The sequence below is a fragment of the Callorhinus ursinus genome, unplaced genomic scaffold (genome assembly GCF_003265705.2).
Source record: "Callorhinus ursinus isolate GAN/ISIS: 27379988/994484 unplaced genomic scaffold, GSC_fseal_2.0 scaffold36, whole genome shotgun sequence".
NCBI classification, from domain to species: domain Eukaryota; kingdom Metazoa; phylum Chordata; class Mammalia; order Carnivora; family Otariidae; genus Callorhinus; species Callorhinus ursinus.
The window spans coordinates 623,807-650,429 of NW_027397098.1; the positions used below are offsets into that span (position 1 = coordinate 623,807).

At 37.4% G+C, this 26,623-nt stretch overlaps 1 protein-coding gene across 1 annotated transcript in view; it reads left to right on the forward strand.

Moving 5' to 3' along the window:
* CUBN (cubilin) overlaps positions 1–26,623 on the forward strand; it is a 265,058-nt gene that overhangs the window by 217,988 nt on the left and 20,447 nt on the right. The window contains exons 57-60 of the mRNA XM_073879866.1: positions 988–1,188; positions 3,632–3,761; positions 6,705–6,922; positions 25,276–25,484. Coding sequence (XP_073735967.1) covers positions 988–1,188; positions 3,632–3,761; positions 6,705–6,922; positions 25,276–25,484 — 758 coding nt within the window. The remainder of the gene's footprint in view (positions 1–987; positions 1,189–3,631; positions 3,762–6,704; positions 6,923–25,275; positions 25,485–26,623) is intronic.

Sequence of the window (26,623 nt, forward strand, 5' to 3'; positions counted from 1 at the left end):
AGAATTAGCAAGCAATAGGGGATTAATTGAACTTAATATGGTGCATCTATATGTTAGAATTTTATGTGTGCATTTAATTTAATGTTTTAAAAGAATAATCGCATAAAATACATGGTTATGTTATTTTATGTTAATAAAAAATTAAGTTACAAAAGATGATGTATAGTATGACCCCAATTAATGTTTTCACAGTATAATTAACCTGTAAAAACGGCTGCATAAGGTGCAGTGCTAAGTCTTTTTAATTTTTTGTTTATTGTGTTTTGTATTTCTCTTTGGAATGGGTTGGAGTATATATTTCTGTACATATATAATCAGAAGACAAAACAATGATGAATATTGAACAGTCACTAAACTCAAGCTAATGTTGTTTGTGTGAACATTTAAAAATATTGTTCAGTAAACATTGAGGAATTTCTAATTCTCTCTCCATGGTAGGAGTCCCTTATCTGTATATAAGTGTTAAGTTAAGGCAGGGTTTTGCCAAAGCAGTGCTGTTGACATTTTGGGCTGGGTGATTTTTGTGGTGGTGGGAGGACAGGGAGGTATGGGGTTGCCCTGAGCAGAGGAGCATATTTAGCGGCCTCTGCCCCCATCCCCACTCCATGCCACCAGTACATTCCAATGTTACAACAAAATCTTGTCTTCACATAGCACCAAATTCCCTGGCAGGACATTTATATATCACTGAATTAAAGGAGCCATCTTATAAAGGAAGAAAATTCTGGATTATTTGAAAGCAGGATTTATCTGTTGTGAAGTTCTACCTGTTTTCTCAGACCCACGCTTGATTTATAACTAGGGTAAACACTGTTTCATCAGGACACCAAGTTAAATAGCAACTTAGCAAAAGAGCTCTTGACTCTCATTTTAATTTCTATGTAAATTGCATGAATCTTCATTACATTTTTTTTGTCTGAATATGTATAGCACTGATCACTTGTGTTGCTCTTGATTATAATGCTGGTCTTTCCATGCTCCATTCAGCTCGCTCAGCCATAACTGGAAGCTGTGCCAATGATGGTGTTCACCTTATCAGGGGTACCAACTTCTCTTCCCTGCCTTTTGCCACCATATGTGGCGATGAGATCCTGTCTCCTGTCACCATCCTAGGTCCCGTGCTGCTCAACTTCTACTCTAATGCTCACACCACAGACCTCGGATTCAAGTTTAACTATAAGATCACCCGTGAGTAACCACAATGATAGAGTCTGGAATTTACTTCTTATCTTGAGTAATTCCCATAAGGAGTTTTAACTGTGATTCGTACATCACCAGCTTTAAGACTTGGGCACTTTAAGGGGAAAAATGATCAAATAGATGCATGGTCCCAAAATACTCAGGCATTTTCTTTAAAAAAAAAAAAAAAATGGGGAGGATCTTCTTCATGAACTTTAGCTAGAACTACTCCTTGAAAATCAAATGGAAGATCGAGATGTATGTTGATAATTTAAGTTAGAGTGCATGTTCCTACTGTCTTTAGTTGGTAGTACGTTATGTAAAGGTATCTTTTTGGCCTGGACTATCCAGATGCCTATCTCATTGCTCCAAGTCACTTTGCTAATGTGAAAAGCACTATCTTATAAATTTAGAAAAAAATGGAAAATAATATCTTTATAATCTTCTGGTAGGAAAGGACTTTTTGATAATATACACAAAGCACAGGGTCTAAAGGAAAAGAAAAGATTAATGTATTCAGCTATGTTATAATTTACTACTTTTCTATTTCAAAGGCAAAAATGAGAGGACAAGTCTTGGATTGAGCAAAAGCCTTTGTAGTTACTAGGATCTTTTCATTCTCTGTAGACCATTTAATTGTGTATTTGAAAATCATAGATTATATTTCCCTATTTTCAGTAATCTTTTCCTCTCCTGCAATAAGCGTGGTTAGCTTACTGACCATTTTTACCACATCATCCCAGTTTCAGTGAAATGGGCACACACATCTGACAAAAGCTTTGTTTTGTTTTGTCTTTACTTGACCAAAGTCACTTACTAAAGTTAAATCATTTTCTTTCAAATAAATTACTGTTCCCATCCACAAAGAAGACTTGAAACTATTTATTCATGAAAAAGGCCTTTACACTTCATTCACGTTAGCTGTTACCTGAGTCCTGACCCCATTTGGAAAGTGTGATTGTGTGTGGCTCCATAGGTCTGTGGGCACAAACAGAAGAGATTTGGGCACAGTGAATGTTCCTTCCCCTGGTTGTCTTGTTAAATAAAGAAGAGCATTGGTTTGTTTTATTCTTTTGGTACCACTGGTGTTTTGGAGACTTGCATGCTGCTTTATGATCTTCTACTCTTTAATCTCTCATTTTCCCAAAATACTGTATGTAAGGTTTACCATATCTACAATGAGAATGCCATTTAAAGAGTGTTGACATTAAGATTTCAAATCCTGACAATATACAAATTTGGAAGTTACTTGGGCAATGATAAGCTTTCAGAGACCACATAATTGTGTGTAAGCTGAAATAGAATAATGGCTACACAAATCTAACTTTTAATTCTCTACAGTTGTCCCCAGGGGTCTGAGCACATGAATACTTATGGGTGTATAGAGAAGAGCCTTCCTCGAAATGTGGGCTTACCTGAGGGAATATAAACAAACGACAAACAACCTTAAATGGTAGCCACAATTTGTTTATCATTTTTAAGAGATGTAAATGGAATATGTCCACTGACAGTATATAAACCATAGAAATATCATCAAAATATACTAACATTATAATTTTAGAATCATAAAATAAATAGAAGCTTTTCTCACCGCAATGAGTGGGATGCTTTCCATCATTGTGTGGCATAGTCTCATCCTCCTTATATGTAAAGCCAAGCAAAGATAATCCTAATTTTACATTTTTTATAATGGGGTCTTATTGTCATTTTATGGCTGCGGTTTTATTGACTAATAGAAACAACTAATGGCTCTGGGCCGTTGATTGCTGGAGTCAGGGCGGGGGGTGGGACTAGCTTCCTTGGGCTTGCTGAGGACCAGTAATACAAATTTGGGCAAATAGAGTCCTTACCAGGCTCACAACTAAACGGAAATACAAAGGACCCCAAAGCTATGCATTTGAGCCCACAAAGGGAATTAAACTTGAAAGTTCCAAAAACTATTTCCAACACTTCACATTATAATACTCTGTCTTGACAGAGGAAACTCTATATTTAAGATATTTCATCTATATTAAAGATTTCCAGATCACAGTCCTTCCTGGGCCCAGATGCTCACAACTTGCCTTGGATTCTGTGTGCCTTTCTCAGCTTCCAGTTATCTCTGTCATCTCTCTCAACCTGTCAGTTAAATATAGGGAATGGACAGTTACACCCCCACACATGAAATGTTCTCTCTCATTGTTTTCATTCTGGTCATTAATTTGACCCAGACTTATTCCATTGCAAGATGTTCCTTAAAATATTCTCTGCTGCTTCTACTCTCTTACTGTCTCTTCCCCCCGACCTTAGTGGAAAAATCAATATTATTTGTAAACAATGATGAAGGGAGATTTAAGTTCTTTAAGACAAATGGTTGGTATCTCTCTTAGGGAAAAAGGTACAATAGTAATGAATATCTCAAAATTATTTTTTTACACTTGGAGTAATAATTGTTTTCTGTCTTCTGTTGCAGCCTGTGGTGGAGTATTCAACTTCTCCACTGGGGTCATCAAGAGCCCCGCCTATTCATATTCGGACTACCCTAACAACATACACTGTTCGTACACCATCATTGGTAGAGATGACAGAGTGCTTCACCTCAAGTATGTAAAACAAATGTACCTTCTTTACGGTCGATTCAGCTCCACTTACAGAAAAGATATTCCTTTACAATAAAGAACACTGATTCTTGCAGGAGGTATATAAGAGAACCTCGAGGAAGGGAGAGGGAAGTTCTTGTTTGGTAGTATAAATCCACGTGTCCTGCCCTCCATACAGGCCAATAGGGATTAAGGGGAAAAACAGGCACTCTATCGGTGAAAATGAGAGTTTTAATTTTCCAACAGTTTCAAAGGAGCTTCGTATAATGGGTTGTAAAATTATAAGGCTGTCTTGGGAACAGCAAGAGAAAGTATTTGATTTGTTGGGCACTTATTATGTACAAGGAACTTTAATTGATACTTTCCATAATTCTCTTTCATTCTTTAAACAGTTGTAGGAGGCATATATTATTAAACCCGTTTTACTGATGAGAAAATTGAAGCTCAGATGGGTCAAATTACTTTCTCAATGTGATATGCTATTAAATGAAGAGTCAGAATCTGAATTCACATCGTATTTTATCCCAAAGCCATGTCCTTAATATTTCCCTATGCTATCTCTTGAAGGGCAAGTGTTTCCTGACTACTTAAGGAATGTATTTGTTCATATATCAGAGCCCCTCTAAACTAGTGCTAGACGATATTGCTTACATCATCAGTAAAACTCTCCCCTAATCCTACCTACTCCCCACAGTATTGATTAAGGGGATATAACCTCCATTATCAGTGATAAAAGTCAAAACCACATTCATCTGAGATGATGTATTTGTAACTCTTGTGTTTCAGTGATATACAGCATATGGCAGAAGACTCCGAAATTTCATGTAGCTCACAGCAATCTAGAATTTTTTATAGAAGGTCGAGATGGGCTAGAATCTTTCTTACCTACCTCCCCACTAAATGGGGATCACTTTCATCCGTAAAAATTGTATACTCTCCACTGTTTGTCTCTAGAAACCTCATATGTCAAATGGGTCTTTGGACTGTTAAAGTCTCATCCAGCCTGATTGGGTTTCTGTACCAGACAGTAAGCGGTCTAGAGGCTGGACCTTGAAGAAATCTGCAGATCTCCCCCGGGACTATTCGTAAGGAAGCTGTGCCCCAAGGGCCAAAAAGTCCTTTAAGTCCAAGGGATAAAAGAATAAACAAAAAATGCCAGATGGTCCAGAGCAGGAGGCCTATGAAGTGATCACCTGCCTAGAATGGCAGTATAAGGGGTCATTCTTGTCACGTGCCATGGTGGCACAGGATTTGCTTCTACATGTGTAGGATTATAGGTGATATATATACTGTATGTGTTGATAACGTGTATTTCTGTTTCCTGCGTGGACCCTGGGCTTATCATAGTCAAAGTTCATATCAGCATGTTTGGAAAATTTATTATACTCTTTCTAAGAACCTACATTCTATAAAACAGATATTATCCCAGGCTTTACAGAAATTGTAGACATTAGTAAAACATGAATTCTTCTACCAGTGTTCTCAAAGTATACTGGCAACATAAGCTTTCCTATCATTGGGCTTTTCCAGATAATCTTCTGTGCTCTAGAAAAATGATAAAAAATAAAAAGCCAAAACAGCTTTGAGTCCTCTTGGAAATGCAAATCTTTATCTTTCTTTATGGATTCATGTTGTAGAAAATAAATGTGTTACCCAAGGAGAATAAAAAATGGATGTAGTATTTTTGGAAATTATCTAGCTACTGTCCTGTCATCTTTTTTACAAGAGCATTAAATATTACATGTGGTTGAAGAAAATAAAGAATTTTTCATCTTGTTCTTAACCATCAGTTTGAAAAAATTGAACTAGTTAAAGCTTTATAAAAATTTTGCAGATCCTTTTTTTCTCAAGGCTCTTAGAAGGAATTTTCAAATTAGATATTTTCAAATTATTCTGTATTAAATTTTATTTGAGAGAGAAAGAGAGAGAGAGAGACAGAGAGAGAGAGACAGAGAGTGCAAGAAGGAGCAGAAGGAGAGGGGCAAGCAGATTCCGTGCTGAGCGCAGAGCCCTATCTCCCGACCCTGAGATCATGACCTGAGCTGAAATCAAGAGCCGGACACTTAACTGACTGAGCCACCCAGGAGCCCCACAAATTATTCTGTATTATATGTTATTATTGTAGCTGCTAGCAAAAAGGAAAAAACAGCTGAGAAAGCAGAAGAACCTACAAAAATGAGGGCAGGATATCAAATAATTTAAACAGGTTTAAGAAAAAATAATTTATATTAAACCCATCCTAAAGCCCTAAAGATAAACCATGTAGAAAGCCTTGCTTGTTTGGGAACTCTGGGAATAGTTACTTGACATAACAGAGCATAGGCCTTAGATTAAAGTATTATCTCAGGCCAGAAAAGTGAAGTTAAGGATGTATCTGTCAGGATAGTTACAAGTGGTAACAAACATGCCCAAGGCACAGTAGCTTAGTGAGTTTATTTCTCACCTGTATGAGTATGTCCAGTGTGGCCTGGTCACTTAGCAGCCCAGGCTGATGGAAGCTTCATTTCTGCATTTGAATCCATGATCCATCACTGCAGTGGGAAGGCAAACTGAGTAGTAATTTTTTAAAAATGTCTTCCAAAAAGGGATAGGTATCACTCCTGCTTATATTTCTATGGCCAAAGCAAGTCTTAAGGCCATGTAGAAGCTCAGAGTGTGCACAGAAGGGCAATTCTCTCAAATATCAGGAAAGCAGAGAGCTGGAGATATGTGGTGAAGTTCCTGTAACAACTACAACAACCTTAAATGTGAATTTTTGCTTATAGCCATCAAATCAGTAAAATAGCATATTGTTTCTAGTATTTGCTATCAAGTAAAGCATGGATGTTCTGCTTCTAGCCTTTGTCTTGTCTTGTTTGTTTTGTTTTTGTTTTTACAAGAATGAAGGGTATAATGTAATGGAAATTCAAATGGAGAACATCAGTATTAACAAGGTTCATTCTACAGGTTTAGTGACTTTGATGTGGTTCCTTCCACATTTTGCTCCCAAGACTACCTGGCAATTTATGATGGTTCTAACATCAGTGATCCCCTTCTTGGCAAATTCTGTGGTTCCGAGCTTCCACCAAATGTTAGGAGCAGCAATCATAGTTTGCTTCTGGTATTCAAGACTGATTCATTTCAAACGGCAAGAGGTTGGAAAATATCTTTCCGGCAGACACTGGGTAAGAATTTGGGATATGTAAATCTATTTTTCATGACTGTTACTTTTCTGCTTTACTTATTTTTTTTCACCTGACTAAAGTTGCTTTTCATTTAAATTTCAAAGAATATGTCACATAAAGTTTTGGTTTTAAAAATTATATATGATATATTTTGATTTAAAAAAATCACTCACCTAATATACCTCTCTGGTATACAAAGGTAAGGTCTCCCTACACAACTATCTCTAATGAGACCTGAACTTCATTTTACCACTGACAGAAACGACAGTTTAGCCTAAAAGCAGGCAAGGGCCCCATCAAGAGAGAAGGCCTCATGACCTGTGTTGACTTTGTCCTTAAAATGATGAGGAGCCTTGGGAAAATTTTAAGTAAAAACTTCATGGCTTCTGGAAAGATGATAGTGGTAGCAGGGTGGAGGAAGGTTGGGGCAGGGGGACCCTATGACTTGAGAAGAAGCTAATTACAGAATTCCGGATGGCAAAGGTTGAAGGTTCAAACTGACACAGTGAGAGTAGAAACAGAAGGAAAGGTAAGCATCTAAGAGAAACTGAGAAAGTAGAATGCTGTAGATCACCCTCATCCCTCTGATCCAAAGCCAAGCTTACCTTAAGCTTTCTTTACATTTGATGTTTTACTTTTTTGTGCATTTTTCTAAGGGAAGCAATTAGACATTTGTATTGTGAAAGCTTCCCGATAAAACATAGACATCATGGCAAATTGTATCAGAAAACCACCCTGCCACCTACCCTACTTAGCTATATCAACATCACTTGAAAGCAAGTCTCAGGGGCAGACAGGAGTACTGCCTCAATAGAATTTGCCTAAGTGAAGTGGCGTACAAAACACAGAAGCTATTTTGAAAGAAAAATTCATTTTCCTTTGGAGATTTTTGCACAAAAGAACCCATACATTCTTGCCTTTAGCACAGACTTTAGAATCAAATGACATATATTTGCATTTGCTCTTGTTACCTGCTTTCAAGTTGTTTTTCTTTTTCCTAATATATTCTCACATGACCATTGAAATAGTCTTATGCTCTCCACCGTTGTCATCTGCATGAAGCTTCCCGAGTGAGTCAGTCAGCGTTCCCTAGCCTCATTAATTACTGTTTTTCTGAGCTACAAAGAAGGCATTTGGACTTACTATAATTTTACTGAACTAAAGTGGCACAGAAGGGAAATTCTTATATTGTCAAATGCATTGTTCATGTATGAGCACTGGGCTCTTTCGGTCAATTACTGTTTTCCTCTGGTCACAGTTTTAGGAAGGGTTCAAGTGCAAGGAGCAGAAATGGAATGTCATTGATTGTCAGAGTGGTGTGATCACTGCATTTCATGATGACGACTTTTGCCTCTTTTTCATCTCTATAAATGCTCTCAGACACTTGAAAATATCTCAAAATCCCTCAAAAGGGATTTTGAGTAATCTTTAACGGTAATTTTTTTTGCTGAAAACCTAGGTGTTGCCTTTTTATATTGCTTTGGTCTCACAAAGCCTTCAAGACCACACATATAAGCCACACATATAAGTTTACTGGTCATTCTGTAAAACTTTTCAATTTTGTTTGTTTTTTTGTTTGTTTATGGTAAGGAAGTAGGGGAAAGAGCAATTAAGAGTAGATTGAATTCTTTTAGTTATAGATCTGGATTTAAAAAAACAACACGTTAGACTTGACCACTTGGATGCACCTTTCACTTCTGTCTTATCCATTTAAAACCACTGCACTTTCCCATAGAAAGGGGAGAGCACCTCTGTGGACCCGACAGTGAGTTTTCAATAGTCACATGAATTTTCGACAGTGGATGTCCAAAACTGTCAGTTCAGCCTGGAAAACAGTATTTTCACAGAGCAAATAATTGCTGTGAAGAGACCATTTTAGTCTGTGACATTCCAGTTTAGTTCATCTTGACTAACACACTAGAGTTTTGCAAATTTGCCGTTTAGATGATACATTTGACAATACTTTATATACATCTGCTTCAGTTTTTCAGAAGTCAGTGGAGAGCCCGCTCATGTAACTATGTGATTTTGAGGTGAACTCCTTCTTCATTTGTATTGCTAATGGGTCCGAACAAATTTGGGGCAAATATCCCATGGTTTGTTGTTAATTAGTAAATATGTAGGGAAATTAAATTTCGTCCTTTAATTTCATGGACGAAATTAAGTTTCGTCCTTTCAAGTTTCGTCCTTTCTTTAATACTTCTGTATTAAAGAACCATAATGCATAGGATGTAAGGCCCAGAGAAAGCAAGGCAGGCCCTTTACAGGGGCTAATATCTAACTATAAAGTTAATCTCCTTTCCCCCTGCACTCCAGCATTCTATGAATAATTGATCCTGAGAGAAGACGACCAGCAGAGTGATCATGCCAGGCATTAGGGATCTGTGAAACTCTGAAATTATCTGAGTGTTTTTCTCAAGAGAGTGAGATTTGTCTGATTGTCAGTGGTATCGAGGATCTAAGAAAGTTTAAAAAGCCATCAGTCCTGTGGATTTGGCTGAAATGGGAACACTGTCTAGTGCAGAATTGACATTTATAAGTACCCTTTGTTCTATTAATTTCTGCTGGTTGAGTTTTTGCCCCTCCTTGATCCCCAGGGGCTACTTTGGCCATGATTGTGCTTACATGTGTGTCTTGTGAAGCATTTCAGACTTGCAAACATGTTTTTAAACTTCCACAGCCTCTGTTGCTTCTTCCTGTCCTGGTCTCATGTCAGAGTGCTGCTCAGTCAGTCTTAGTCATGACACGCTCATCACATTAGACACCAAGCTTCTAGCTATTTGATTAGATCGGGGATTTAAAGTACATAATTTGTGTAGTACCGTGGTAATTCCATTTGTTTTTTAAAGTAATGTGTTTATAACACTTTAGCAAAATCTCAGGGTCAGAAACTGACCCTGGCCTGATTAGGTGTGAAATTGGTAGGCCTTTGGATCAGTGAGTAGCCAAGGAGAGAGTAAAGAGTGACCCTTAAGGATGACATTTCCTAGAAGGACAAGGACGTGATGTCACCCGGAGACTATGGCAATATCATGACAAGGGGGTGTCAGTGACTAGAGACTGGAGACACTGAACGTGTGACTAAAGCTCCCAGCTCCCTCTTGTCCACAGTCCATGTGCGGAGGATGAGGGCCACTGCCTGTCCCTTCCTCGGGTAAGTGCCATATAGGGAACAAGTCAGGTGGCAGTACAGTCAGACTCACAGACCTTGCTGTGAGGCAAAGGCAAAAATACCAAAGTACATGTTTAACAAGAACAAAATAAATCGTGCTCCACAAAGATGGAAACGTGCCCATATGGGAGGGGCTGTAGACTAGAAAGCAGGTGACTATGACCTAATCATCCCATTACATCATTGTCCGGTAAGATGCTTTTAGAAAAGCCCTTTAGCATGTTTGAGCTCAGTTTTTATCTGCTAAAAAAAAGACCAGTTTGAAAAATTACCACTGTCTTTCTCTTAAGAATACAACGGGGATGAAGTAGCTAATTCCTGTAAAGTTCCTTAGATGTCCAAGAGGAAGACTGTTACATTATCAGAAAATAATGCTGTGGTCTTGGGCTTCTGTAAAGCTCCATGACCTGCCCCCCCCTATCTCTGGAGTATGTACAGCTGGGGTCATTATCATCAAGAGGACCCCTCCATGGAGTAATGATTGTTTTGTTCATTCTTACTCACTTTGCACTGAAGTCTAACCAGCAAACCCTAAAGTATGTTTTATAACCTAAATCTGAAATCAAAAGCTAAATTTTTCACGTATTGATACTACATCAATATTAACAGGCTGTGTGAATGCATTAAAGACTAGGTGGACACATTGTACCTACTTAATGATTAATTCTCTTATGTGTAATACAAATGATATACTATACATTGTATTGTATCGAGATGTACCTCCTTCTCGATCATGGTTCCTATAGTTCTGCTATGACTCAGGGTAGTAAATTGGATCACTTTCGCCCTCAGAGAATTGGTTGGGAGTATTGGATCAGACTCAGCCTCTGGGTCATGTGTGTCTGGCCCTTGGATTTTTGCCCACTGCCATAACATCTGGAAAATGTCTCTCCAACATGCTAAAGGAAGGCCCTGGGAGCAGTGGGGGGAAGCTGAGGGAGTTGAACCTGAGTTTGTTGGTGCGGGGGGACAAGAGAGGAAAGGGGAGACTGACCAAAGCAGTGGGAGTCTGCGGCCCTAACGGCGGAAAATACGGCCAGAACAGATGGAGAAAAATGTAACAACATGTCAGAATCAGACTCTGGCTTCGAAAAATGTAACAACATGTCAGAATCAGACTCTGGCTTCTAGTTATCTTTTCAGTTTCAGTTTTGGTGTCATGTCTGGACTTTGAGAGGCATTCTAAAATTCTGTAGCTAGATGGTAAAAGAATAAAGTTAAGAACATTCAGTGACTCTGAATACCGATACGTGTATGTTTCCGTGTGCTCCTTAACAGCCTGATAAGAGCTGCCAAACCATATTACTTTTGAAAGTACAAGTGCAGTAAGAGCGTAGAGTTATAACTTGAGTAATTTTATAAATCACTGCTCAAGTAATTCTCGGTTTAGCACTAGCGGGGGGATTACTTGAAAGCCATGGTGTTTGTTCTCTTAATGTCATTTGTTCCCTCTGATGAAGTCTGAGAATGAGATGAGCTGAAATTGTACACCCATTTGCAGAAAACTAGACTGAGCTTAGTTCCACCCACTTATTTAAGCCTTGTAACCTTCACTGGTGATCGGATTTCCCTTGAGAGATACAAAGACAAGGTTATCTGCAGCTTCTTCTTTGTGGGTTTTATTGAAAAGGGTTTTTTGCTGAGCAGAGAATGTGGGGCTACAGTAAAGAAAACAGCAATGCTTAGTTCACCAAAACCTTACAAAAACAAGTAGACAGGGGTAAAATTCCAGATCGGCAAAAGGAAAGGAAAGATTTTTATTAAAATATATTCCAACGTCAGAATGTATGCCCCCTCCCCCCTGGAATGACCCGTTTGAAGAGTAGGGCTGTTGTTGGGGAAAAATAAAACCAGATGGTATTATGGAGACCGAACTGAGTGACAAAATCGAGTTAGTGGTAAATCATAAGCTAACACTGGAAAACATTCGGGTGAACAAAAGCTGGAAAGTAATTATCCTGCATTAACCTAGGCCACACCAGCCCTCCTCAAAATGGAATCTAGTCTTATCGCAGATGTTCTCAAAACCAGGTGTTTTGAGTTAAATTATTTGTAACCACAGGTTCCCTATAATAATTATTATTATCCTTACTCGGATCAGCTTGACTTTGATGTAGTGTTTGCAGGAGCATAAATGCAAACTATCTCTGGCTAGCAATAAACATTAAAAAAAAATTCTTTGGTTGTAAATCAGTTGTTTAGAAATGAAACATCATTAGGGCCGTGGGACTCTATCCTTCTTGTTGTCATGATATCCAAAAAATCTATTAATTTTGTGGTAGTTGTACTTTCTGCTCACTCCCAAATGAAGACATCGCAAAGTCCCAGGGCATAATGATAGTGACTGCCTGTCCCTGAGCGCCCACTATGTGCTAGATGTAGGACAGAGGCTTTCCCTAGATGGTCTCATCTAATCCTCACAACTGCCCATGAGACAGGGATTGTCCCATTTTACAGAGGAAGAAATAAGAAGTGGAGAGATTAAGTAATTTGTCTGTGGTCAAATAGTGTGTAAGAGGCAAAGCCAAGCTTTGAGCCAGGTTTGATTGTCTCCCAGATTCACCCTTTTCCTAATCAACGCCCATCACCTCTGGGGCAGTCGGTAAATGGAGCCAGGGACGAAGAGGGATCGTGGGGGTGAGTTTTCTGAAAGGCAGGTCATTCCTTTAGTTCCTTTTTGGCCTAGATAGAGCTACTTTTCTCCACTTTGATCTTCTCCTTGATACTGCCTGCTTTCTAGTACCAGCATTCCAATTTGTACCTAGCTCCAAGTAGTGTATTTGCTCATATGCTACCACTACAAAAATAGTGTGTATGGTACAGCAGTTGCTGTTCTCTTATAATATTAATATTTGTCATAATTTTATATTATAAAACAGTTATATTTATATTATATTCTGCCATGTTATATTTATAATATAAATATTGTATAATATGTATATATTTATATAGATATATGGTATATTTTATATATATCTATAGTGTTTATATTATAAATAGTGTTGATATTTACATGAAATACTGTGTATGTATATGTAACATATATGTATATGTAATACACACATATGCATATTATGGCTCATAATACATAATATATTAATGTAATTCTAAAATATATACGCAATAAAATCACATATCCTTCTCATGTTGACAAATATCAGACAAATGTCACATCTGTTTTATTGGCTTTGCATGGCATATTGATAAAGAATTAGCACAGTTAAGTGGAATATAATTGCCTTAGAATGTAAAGGTAATAGATCTCTGTATAACAAATAAAACCTTCTAGTCCAAAATTATGGCTTCCAATTTAGTAAAATTCCTCACCACAGGATTCTAACAAAATGAAGGAATTTGGGCATTTATTTTTATGTTATAACCCTGATTGGTACTCTCTTATAAAGATTAGTTTATGAATTGGGCAACTAAGTCACAAATACATTATGTAACTTGCCAAGGTCACTTAGCAAGTCTTGAGCAGAACTGGGAAAGGAATCCCTGTCTCCACTTTGTCTCCACCAAAGTAATAAAAGTTGAAATATCCATAGCACAAGTGTAAATTAATATATCAGCAAGAACAAAAACATAGTTCTGTGTCCCTCTTTAAATTATTTTTTTATTTTTTTTTAAAGATTTTATTTATTTATTTGACAGAGAGAGACAGCGAGAGAGGGAACACAAGCAGGGGGAGTGGGAGAGGGAGAAGCAGGCTTCCCGCCGAGCAGGGAGCCCGATGCGGGGCTCGATCCCAGGACTCTGGGATCGTGACCTGAGCGGAAGGCAGACGCTTAACGTCTGAGCCACTCAGATGCCCCTAAATTTTTATTTAAAAGCTATGGGATTCTGGGGGCACCTGGGTGGCTCAGTTGGTTAAGCGACTGCCTTCGGCTCAGGTCACGATCCCGGAGTCCTGGGATCGAGTCCCACATCGGGCTCCCGGCTTAGCAGGGAGACTGCGTCTTCCTCTGACCCTCTCCCCTCTCATGCTGTTTCTCTCTCGCTTGCTCTCTAATAAATAAATAAATAAAATCTTAAAAAAAAAAAAGATTAAAAGCTATGGGAATCTGGGTCTGGTTTTATGAATTCTCCCTCTTCTATATCGAAATCTATTTTATGACTGAAGAGCACATTGCTATTAAGGCTTCTTTCTCTAAGCAGAACATTTTTTTAAAAATTTATGACTTTTGATTTTGTAATTGTCAATGTTAAGTAAATAAAGTCATACTTCTTTTATTTTTTATTGAAGAATAATTGACATACAAATATTGCATTAGTTTCAGGTGTACAACATTGTGTTTCAATATTTATATACATTACAAAATGTTTACCATAATAAGTCTAGCTACCATCTGTCACAAAACAAAGTTATTACAATGTTATTGACTATATTCCCTATGCTGCGCATTACATCCCAAAGTCTTACTTATTTTATAAGTGACAGATTGTACCTCTTAATCCCCTTCACCTATTTCGTCCAATTCCCCCACTCCTGTAACCATTCATTTGCTCTCTGTAAGTCTGTTTGGTTTCATTTGTTCATTTATTATGATTTTAGATTCAACATGGAAGTGAAGTCATATGATATTTGTCTTTCTCTGACTTATTTCACTTAGCATTATACCTTCTAGATCCATCCATGTTGTTGCAAATGGCAAGATTTCATTTTTTATGGCCAAATAATATTCCATTGTGTGGATCTATGTATGTATGTATTTGTGTATGTAACATCATCTTGATCCATTCATCCATCTTTGGACATTTACTTTGATTCCCTATCTTGGCTATTGTAAATAATGGTGCAATGCACATGGGAATGTCCATGTCTTTTCAAATTGGTGTATTCATTTTCTTTAGATAAATACCTAGAAATGGAATTGGTGGATCATGTGGTAGTTCTATTTTTTTACCTTTGGAAAAATTTCCTGTTTTCCACAATGGCTGCACCAATCTCCATTCCCACCAACAGTGCAAGAAGTTTGCGTTTTCTCCACACCCTGGCCAACACTTACTTTTTCCTGTCTTTTTGATAATAGCCGTTCTGATAGGTATGGGGTGTAAGTCATACTTCTTTTAGATTAGTGGAGCCGGCACATGAATGTATCCTGTATTTTACAAGTGATTAAATTTGCTCTGCTTGCTGAAATCTAATACTCAGAGATTAAATTTACTTAACTAATAGATCTAACGTCATTTATCATTGCAAATTTTTAGCTAAAGAAGCATTTTCCTATGAAAATACTACCTCTTAGGCAGTGTTTTAAATCTTTCAGTGATATTTTTATTGTTATCCTGCTAATTGTTTCTTGGCAATCAAATATGTGCTAAAAATCAACTAACTTAGCTTTAAAAACAGGTTAATGCATAGGAGAAACATGTTATTTTGTTAAAAAATATATAAGTACATACGTACATGTACATAGACATAATATGTGCATAATATAACAACAACTCTACAAATCAAGAAATATATTTAACTCCAAGAAATCCCCATGTAAACATATGCTAGATGCAGAGATACATCTAATAACGATTTACATTTTCTATTCATTCCTTCGTTTTTTATTCAACAATATTCACCAGCTGCTTGCTGTGCAGGCAATGAACTTCTCCCTGGCAATACAAAGATGAACTGAACAAGGTCCCTACTCTTGAGAGGTTCATTCACATAGATGAGTTAGTAAGTAATTGTACATTTGGTGTAATAAATGCTTTTTGACAGAAGTATGTGCAAAGGGTAGGGGAGGCAGAAAAGAAGGGACCTGTGATACTTTGGTGTTGAGTAAAGAGGACACAGGATTGTTAGAGAAAGCATCACAGAGAGTGTAAATCCTGAATTGTCCGATTGTTAAAAGAGTGTAAGCTCTGGAGCAAGACTTCTTAGGAACAAACCCAGTTCTTGTCCATCCCAACAGGTTTGACCCTGGACACTTTACTTTTCCTCTCTACATGTCGAGGATCTCCTTTGTGAAATGGACAAACTCATAGGGACTACCTGATAGGGTTGTGGTGAGATTAAACTAAAATATTTCCCTGGCACTCATTAAGCATGTCATAAATTTCATCCATAAAGAGTAGTAACTTGGAAAGATGAGAAGACGTTCATTGGGAAAACATTCTGTAGAGAAGAAAAAACATGTACAAAGTTGCAGGTGCATCCCATTTCAGAGGCTGCAGACTGACCTGCACCTCATTTGATAATGCTTTGGGGTATGAGGTGGAGAATGGTAGGAGCTGAGACGGCAGAGAGAGACAGAAGCTACGTGCAGAGGGCCCCGTACACATAGATAGAAGGGAACCATGAATTGTTTTGAGCTGGAGAGTACTATGATCTAATAGGTTCATTTTATTTATTTATTTTATTTATTTTTAAGATTTTATTTACTTGACACACACACAGAGAGAGGGGGAGAGCAAGCACAAGCAGGGGGAAGCAGCAGAGGGAGAGGGAGAAGCAGGCTTCCCGCGGAGCAGGGAGCCCGATGTGGGGCTCGATCCAGGACCCTGGGCTCATGACCTGAGCCGAAGGCAGCCGCTTAACCGACTGAGCCACCCAGGCGCCCCTAATAGGTTCATTTGAAAGAGCACATCCTAGCACCTGTATGGACAGTGTTTTGAAGTAAGGGCAGCATTTTATGCAGGGAAAAATTAGGAAAGTATTACAGTTGTTTTGGCAGGGCATGACGAGAGCAGTGTGAAAATACAAAATGTAGAGAGATGTAGAGTCAGTGGGACACAGGGGTCTTTGAACAAGGTACTGCCACCGTCTGATGATACCGCTATCCAAATACAAAATTACCAGGAAAGGATCAGGTTTTGTAGGAGAACATAATAATTTTGGGTTTGGGTATGGAGATTTTGGTGCATTTAAGACATCCAGCTCATTTTCTGTAGTTCATCAGATAGAAGAATTAGAAGCTTAGTAGAAATATCTGGGATAGAGTTTTGCTTGTTTTTACCTTGAGGCAATGCAGTGTGGCGCATACACATTTAAAATTATATATTCCTGGTGAGTTGACTTGTATCATTATGCAATTTTTTTGTAAATGCTTCTTGTCTTAATGTCTACTTTTTCTAATTAGTATCACTTCCCTAGCTTTCTTTCCTTCGTGTTTGCTTGGGATAGTTTTCAACCTTTCAAACTTTTCTTATCCTGAAGAACATATTTAGGTTTTGTTTTGCTTTGTCTTTCAATTTGAGAATTTCATATATTTTCAACTAATGAAATCACCAACATTATTGGATTTAAATGGACCCATTGTGTTATTTGTTTTCTGTTGGTCCTACCTGTTCTTACGTTCCTTTATCCTTTTTTGGCTTTTTTCTTTAATTAATCAGTTTCTGTCGTTCTCCTTTTTAAATCATTGCTTATACATTCTGTTCCTCGTCTTTAAGTGATTACCTTAGAGATTACAACATTCATCCTTGACTCAGTAGCATCTAATTTATAAAATTAGTCCTTTTACCACTTCATAATAAGTATAAGGACCTTAGAACATTTTAAATCTATTTATCTACTTCCTGTCTTTTGTGCTATTAATGTCAGTTGTTTCAACTCTACAAAACATAAAACATTTTTATTGCTTTATGCAATTAGTAATTATGTGTATTATCATTGCTGTTGTTTTTTTTTTCTTCCTCAATTTTTCTGCCTCCTTATGGGACCAATTTATTTCTTTTTGAAGAATTCTCTTTTGTGATTTTTTATTTGTTGGAAATCTTCTGGTAAAAACGTTTTTGGTTTTGGTTTTCCTGAAAATGGTGTTAGTCTGTCTTAAATTTTGTGGGATATTTTCTCTGAATGTAGAATTCTAGTGTGGCATTTATTTTCACTCAGCAATTTAAGACGCTACTCCTCCATTTTCACCTGATTTCTAACATTTAGTTAGAAAGTCATTGTACTTTCTCTGTGCCCATACTTTGGGGCCACTCCTACCCCCCATCATCCCATTGTAGAGTGCTGTACTCTATAGTGAGCTCTGTGTGTGGGGGGGTTAATTTTCGCCATTCTGCTAGCTGTATATTAATATCTCACTGTGGTTTCAATTGGCATTTCCCTAATGGTGAACAATTTTCGTGTGCTTTTTTGGTCATGTGTGTGTCTTTTTTGGTGAAATATCTGTTCATATCTTTTGTCCATTTTCTAATTGGACTATTTGTTTTTCTACTGTTGGATTTTGACAGTTCTATATATATCCTCATAGTAGTCTTTCTAAGGTATGTGGTTTGCGAATATTTTTTCCCAGTTCATAACTTACCTTTTCATACTCTGAACAAGACCTTTCTTAGAGTAAAGTATTTAACTTTTATAAAATTTAATTTATCAATTTTCCTTCTTAAATACCATGCTTTTGGTTTCTAAGAACTCTTTGCCTATCCTGAGGTCCTAAAGATTTTCTGCTACGGTTTCTTCTAAAAGTTTTATGGTTTATATTTTTCATTTATGTCTGTCATCCAGTTAGAACTCATTTTTGTTTAAGGTCTGACGTTTAGATTGAAGTTAGTTTTTTTTTCCTCTCAATGTCCAATTGCTCTAGCAATATTTGTTAAAAAGACTATCCTTTCTCCACTGAATTGTGTTTGCAGCTTTGTAAAAAAAAAAAAAAATCAGTTGAGCATATTTGTGTGGGTCTATTTCTGTGTGTGTTTTTTTTTTTTCTTTTAAGATTTTTTTATTCATTTGAGAGAGAGTGAGCCAGAGCATGAACATGAGCAGGGGGGAGGAGCAGAGGGAGAGAGAGGCTGCCAGAGGGTCTCGATCCCAGGGCCCCAAGATCATTACCTGAGCTGAAGGCAGACGCTTAACAACTGAGCCACCCAGTGTCCCTATTTGTGCTTTCTATTCTATTCCATTGATCTGTGTGTCTAAATCTCCACCAGTGTCATACCGTCTTGATTATTGTAGCTCTATAGGAAGGCTCAATATCAGGTGGAATGATTCCTCCAAATTTATTCTTCTTTGTCAAGATTGTTTTAAATATTCTAGGGCCTATACTTTTCCATATAAATTTTAAAGTAAGCATTTTTTTAATATAAACAGAAAGATCTTGCTGGGGTTTTGGTAAGAATTGCATTAAACCTATGCATCACCTTAGGAATAATTGACATCTTTACTATGTCAAGTCTCCCAATCTATGAATATGTATGTCTCTCCATTTAGTTAAGTCTTCTCTGATTTCTTTCAACATTTTGTAATTTTTAGCACACAGATCCTGTATATGTTTCATGCAGTACGTACCTAAGGATTTCATTTTCTTTGGAGAAATTGTATTTGTACTTTTATTTTTTTAACTTTTTATTTTAATTCTAGTTAGTTAACTTATAGTGTACTATTGGTTTCAGGGGGTAGCAGTTGTATTTTTAATTTTGGTTTCCACATGCACCTTATTAGTATATAGAAGTGTGCCTGATTTTGCATATTGTCCTTATATTTTGAGTTCTGTTGAACTCACTAGTTTTAGGAATTTTTATGTAGATTCCTTGGGATTTTCTACATCTGAAAATAATGGCAATTTTATTTCTTCCTTTCCAGTCTGTGTTTATAATTTTTCTTGCCTATTAACTGGCAAGAATTCCAATACTGTGTTGAGTAAGAGTGGTGAGAAAAAATATCCTTGCCTTGTTCCTGATCTTAAGATGAAAACATGTAGTTTTTCACCATCGGATATCATGTTAGCTGTAGGTTTTTGTAAATGCTCTGTATCAAGTTGAGAAAATTCCTTTCTATTCCTAGTTTGCTGAGAGTTTTTATCATGAATGCATGTTGGATCTTGTTAAATCCTTTGCTGCATCAATTGATATGATCATATTATTTTGCTTAGCAAATCATTTTTACAGTTTCAAAGTTAGTGAGAATGATTCGAGTGAAATGCCCTGGGACTGATGATGCATACATAAAGTAATATCTAAATAATGCAAAATTAGTAAAAAGATAATGATAAAATTCTCCTAAGTTTGTTATACACTGTATTGCTCTTTTTCTAGTGACTATAGCTGCTGATTAGTTGCTGGAATTACCTTTCTCTTAGTATTTTCGTTTTATGCTTCCCAAATATTACCAGACTAAATACATACTCTAAGTTAAATTAGGCTGGGCCTCAAATTAGGATTTTTTAAATGAGTCAGATTGAGTGATGTTACTAAAAACAAACAAGAACAAAACATGCAATTCATGTTACAAAACCCATTACGTTGTTTTTCTAGCATAACATTTTATATTTTAATATATATTTAATTTTTTATTATTTTTTTTTATATACATAAAAGGTTACACATGTTTGAGGTTAGAGAGTAGAAAAATAAATCCAATTTGCTTTTAGAGAAAAAGACAGAGCATGTTCATCTTTAACGTAGGTGAATTTAAAAAAAAAATGAATTCTCGGCTGTAGGGCAATTGAATAATGCAGCTTTGAAAATCACAGCAAGATTTATTCAGAGAAAGGATTATGGCGCTCTAGCCCTGTGTCCTGTGTGGTAGAAAGGAAGCTATCCGAGTGCACCCCCATTTCCTTAAAGCACCAGCTTTAAATGTGTTTATGTTCTATTTCCTGTGCTTTGGTCAGCTTCCTTCGACTACCTGCTAAAGCTCCAGCTGGCTCCCTGGGGAACAGGAAAATGCCCGAAGTCAGGCCAGTCTTTATCTGTAAGGATGGCTTGCCATTCACCATGTGTCCAAGTAGTGACTGTCCAGAGATGGATAGAGATCCTATCTAGAAGACTTCAATAAAACAGCCACAAAAATGTCCATTCTCCCAATAACTATTTAGAAATGAACCTGTCTCCACTAAAGGCTTCAAGATGTTTTCTCTTAGATAATAGAACTATTTTTCTTTGTCAGATTTATCTTGGCTTGAGCTTCACTCTGAAGTTGAATTATTGGGGGGAAATAATTTAGGATTCAGTTACCGATTTTTAATTCAGCAGACTCGATCTACATTTCACTGCTTACTATGGGTTTATATTTCCAACACGTCTTTAGCCAAACATTTTCTTTCTCTAAAGAAGTAGCTCTTTTGTAAGAAGTGTTTCCAATTTTAGGGAAGACTAGGTTAGAGTGACATTTGTTCTCGGGTACAGGATGTCATGACAGAACATGACTGAAGGAGGTGCTGATGGATGGGAGTTTGCTGGATGGTAGAATTTGTGTAGTAACAAGGAAGATGATGGATTTATGGTGCTAAACATGTCAAGGTTAAGGGCTGATATTGGTTAGAAAGGGCAGTAGGGAAATTTAAAAATATCAATATAACAAATGAATATTAGTGTCTTGGGTATGAAACTATTTCATGATCACAGAGTTCTTTCTGATATATCCTGTTATTGTTGAAATATAGAAATATAGAACCAGTAATGTGGCAAAGTGCTTTTTGGTAAAGGATCCTTCTTTTGTTAATATTCACCTCTGTCTTTCCCCAAAGAGATACATTTATGGTTCCATTTGCTGTAGGGGGAGCAGAAGCAAAGAGCAGTTGCACTATGTTTAAATATTAAAGCAGGGGAATTAGAGCAATTATAACCATTTCCTGCACCAAACAGACACTGAAAGGGGTTTACTCATATAATGTTACATCAATTATTTGACTATGCACTCATATAGTGTATTACTCATAAATATTATTCAAATATAATATGAATTATATAATTCATTCACATAATGTTATGCTTACTTCAAATATTTGAATATTTTAGCCAGGATTGTCTGATGATAATGTTAATTCTCCTTTTTTTTTTTTTATTCCGTGTGTATATTCTATGAATTAAGCAATGTGCTCTATTATAGTTTAATCGCTCAAACAAGCTATTTGGGTATTGATCGGCTTTGGCCACAGTAATGTTGTATAACAAACCAGCCGAAGTTCAGTGGCTTATCCCTCTAGCATTTATTTTTATCACTGATGGATTGGCAGACTGGTTTGTCTGCCTGTTCTGGGCTACGGGTTGATTGATTTCACAGTTCAGACTGGGTCCAGATCTGCACTGTGTGAATCCACTTTCTCTTCCATCAGCAGCTACCTAGGACATGAGCTCTTGGTGAATCGAGCATGGGAGCATGAGCCGAAAAACACAAAGCCCCTTTAAGACCTCTTCCTACTTCAAAACCATTAATTTTCTGAGACCTCATGCCAGTTACTTGGCCAAGCGTAACATCAAGCGGATAGAAAAGCATACTCTGTCTATTCTAATGTACTGCAAAGAGAGGGGCTAAAGAATCAAGGATCGTCCAACCTACCAGTCGGTCTGTGGCAGCACACACCAACGACTTTTGGGTTCTTGCTTTTGGGTTCCCTGGAGGGAGGGTGTGTGTGCCTTATGACATCAGTATGGTAGCAGTGCAATTGGATAATAAGTGTGTATAATGGCGTCACTGTACCCAAATACAATCATCATCTTGCCCTTATTAATTTATTAGTAATAGTTAATAAATAAGTGGTGATAAGGTAGTCTGAACTTTTAAAAATAACATTTAATTTTTAAAGCTGATGCATTCATAGACTAAAGCCCAACAATACTAGTTTCTGGTATACAAACCTCCAACTCTTTGCTGCCCTTGCTGCCTCCAGCCCAGACTGTGGCCATGTCTTCTCTCCTGGTCTCGTCTCCTCCAGTCCCATACCCTTCCATGTAATGCTACTACCAGATACATTTTTAGATCACAATTGTTTAGAAAGTGCATTCTGACCCTATCACTCTTCTAATCAAAAACCTTTCAGGTCGATCCCCATTATCCACAGAATAAAATCTCAAGGTCAGTTCTATGATCTGACAGATGAGGCCCTCTGCAGAACAGCCGATCCTGTTTCCCAGTCTTCTTGCCCTTCACGGACTCGATAGTGTTCACTAACAGAATTATGCTTTCCTATGCATATAATGTAAATTCTTGTCCGCTTGCATCTTTGGTTATGAGGTTCTTTCCGCCTGGAATTGCCAATACCGATCCCATTTCTACATGGTCTTGTTCTGTTTATCCTTAAAGACCCGAATCAAATGTCACCTCTTCCTTGGACATTCTACCTCCTCATAGCCTGAAGTAATCTCTCCCTTCCTACAAAACTCACAAGACTTCCCTGCCTCTTTTATGGTACCTGTTTTTTTTTTTTTCCCTAAATTGTATTATTATTATTTACCTACGTCTTATCACTGCTGTTGGACTGCCGTTTATCTTTTCCCACCTCAATACTAAATATGTTTCCCTGACTATTAAAACAGTATTTAATGGGGCACCTGGATGGCTCAGTTGGTTAAGTGTCTGACTCTTGGTTTCAGCTCGGGTCGTGGTCTCAGGGTTGTGAGATCGAGCCCCACATCAGGCTCTGCACTCATGGGGATTCTGCTTGTGATTCTCTCTCTTTCCCTCTGCCCCTCACCCCCTGTCGGCTCTCTCTAAAATGAATAAATCTTTAAAAATTTTTTTTTGAAGAAAAAGCCCCGAATATTTAGTAAATAAATACGTTTGTCAGTTTATTAGTAACCTGAGTCATTGTTCTTCCCGGATCTGCCCGTCAATCAGGTTAAGTGGTTTTCTTAAGTAACAATCAGTCCACACTGGATATATAAGCAGTGCAAACTCCAGTTCTTTTTTTTAGGCTGCAGGCTTATTTCATGTGAGCAGAGTCATTAGCAATATGTGGTTCAGCACTGGGCATTGCTTTGGTTTCAGAATAATTTTGTCCTATATACCATCTATGGATTTATCAGGGACTGGGCCTTTGGAAACTTTTCAACTCCAGGAAAAGTCTGACTGTGCAAATAATCTATTGTTTTATCTGACCTTGAAGCTATGGACAGGGCAGCCTGACTTACTAAATAATGCATCTATGCTGAAAACCACACGGCAAGTTTGATACCCTTTGCCTGTGAGGAGGGCCATCCTTGTTTCCATTTCCTGCCAAGCTCCAAGGCCAAAATTCTTAGCGCCCCCTAATGTTGCAAGCAATCTTTCCACCCTTAACAGATAAATACAATGAGACAAATAAAGGCCAATGTCAGTGAGATTTAATTTTGGAATTAATAATGATCTATATTTGTGCAGAATGTAAGCTTTATGAACATTACTTTGAGCACCTACTTAATCCCTATTCCTACTAGGGTTATTTTGAATTTAGTTCATGCTAACGGTTTCAAAATCGTCATTAAGTTTGTCTTCCTTTTATGCTCTTCTCACATCATTTCTGAAGTATTGCCTCGGACTGTGAAATGAACAAAACTATGTCCTCTGTTCTGAGGGTTTTGTTCCATATTTTTTTTATAGTTGACCATTCTGTCATCTTGAGAGTTTATCTCTCTTTTCTATTTTTATTATGAATCTCAAAATTTTTATATCAAAGTAGAATTTTTTTTTTCACCAGTAAAGTTCTTTTTCAGCTTCCCTTTCTTTTTGGAAAAAAAGTCAAATATAGAGTGTGTTTTAATATAAATTGGACTGTAGTATTACATGTGTGTAGTGTTAAATGCCCCTCAGCCTCTTTGTAAAAGGTTGTTTACATAAAAGATTTGTTGGGAGCCAATTATCTTGGAGTGTTGGGTAAATTCTTCATAAATTCAGTTTTCAATCTGATAGTGTTCATAAAAGCAGAACCTAAAAGTAAAATATCTTCATGGTTTCCACAGGTTTTGTTATGCAAAACACTTTTATTTTGTAAACTAGGTTTTTCAAAGATAGAAAAAGCTTCAATAAATCCCATCAACAGAGGCGCCTGGGTGGCTCAGTCGGTTAAGCGACTGCCTTCGGCTCAGGTCGTGATCCCAGGGTCCTGGGATCGAGCCCCACATCGGGCTCCCTGCTCTGCGGGGAGCCTGCTTCTCCCTCACCCACTCCCCCTGCTTGTGTTCCTGCTGTCGCTATCTCTCTCTGTGTCAAATAGATAACTAAAATCTTTTTAAAAAATCCCATCAACAGTTCTAAAAATGCATGTAAAACTAAATACGGCTCCCCACTTTTCTAGGTGACTAGAAGGAGGACTGAAGGGGGACTCACAGGAGCAGAAAGGAAATAAGTGACAAAAAAGCTAATGCAAGTGGGAGCAACACTCACATAAACCCACTGAAGCCCGGTGCACCATCTGATAACATTCTTTGTGCAAGTGTTACCAAAATAGAAACTATGTGATTGTTTAAAACCCTCCATGTAAAATTTAAGATCTATTCTCTTTGGTTTGCCTAGTGATGTGTCTTTGTTTTAACGCAGGGCCTGGGCAAGGATGTGGTGGTTATCTGACAGGTTCAAATAATACCTTTGCCTCTCCTGATTCTGACTCCAATGGAAGATATGACAAGAACTTAAACTGCATCTGGTTCATCACTGCACCTGTAAACAAACTAATTAAACTTACCTTCAGTACATTTGCTCTGGAGGCACAAAGTATTTTGCAAAGATGCATCTATGATTATGTAAAGGTAAGGCTATCCTATTTCCTAACGGAGTCTTCTAACCGAGACTTTAATGTGATGTGTTCCAGTTTATACCATTCAGGGAGTCATGAAAATTTTGAGTACTGCTAATTTTTAAAAAATGACATAATCTTCAAGGATATAATATTTATCATTACAGATTCTCTGTCTTCATATCAAGTTAATCTTTAATATGGGTGACTCAGAAATGTCATGTGGCTTCTAACATTAGCTTTAAGATTCCCTGTTCATCCATGCTTTGTCAAGAGATGATCTATGGAAAGATGGGTTGTATGGAAAGAGATACTTGAAAGACCTTTGGCAAATCCTAAAATGAAGTTTGTATATTTACTTTCCATATTACCTGTAGATGTAGACAATAACTTAATTCTGAAGTCCCATTAAAAGGAGCTCAAGAAACTTTTCCGTTCAATTTTTAATGATTCAGTAATATTAAGTTATTGTACCTATAAGGCTATATGAATTCAAAGTTGTTTTTTTCTTTTATTTAAATAATCTCGATACCCAGTGTGGGGTTTGAACCCATGACCCTGAGATCAAGAGTTGCATGCTCCTCCAACTGAGCCAGCCAGATGCCCCTGAATTCATATTAAACCTTCCAAGTAGTATCAGCCAATATATACTACTACACTTTGCGGGGGGGGGGGGTGGACAACCAGCATGGCAAGATTTGTGCCCATGAGGAGCTTAAATCTGATTGTAAAAGTATGGTTGATGTATGCAAATCAACAATAAACAGTTCAGGATAGTCAGTATTGAAGTGCCAGCTAATGCATTGGATAGAGGCTCAAAGCAATGTGCAGATTTAAAAGGGAGGAAAGTTCATGATGATCTGGCATGAAGAAGAAAGGCTTCACAGAGTGAAGAAGAACTTATTCAAGTCAGGAGAGAAGGCATTCCAGGCAAGGCTGCAGATCAAAAGATGGGAGGTACAGAAGTTGGCATATGAATGTTCTTGAAAGAGTGAAGGGACTGACTTTACTGGAGCAGAATATTCCAAAAAGTGGCAAGAAATAAATTATCTAATCTTATTGGTGGAGAAATACTCAGATCACAAAGAATGTTGAAACGTCAAATGAGAAAGAAAGAAAGAAGAAAGAAAGAAAGAAAGAAAGAAAGAAAGA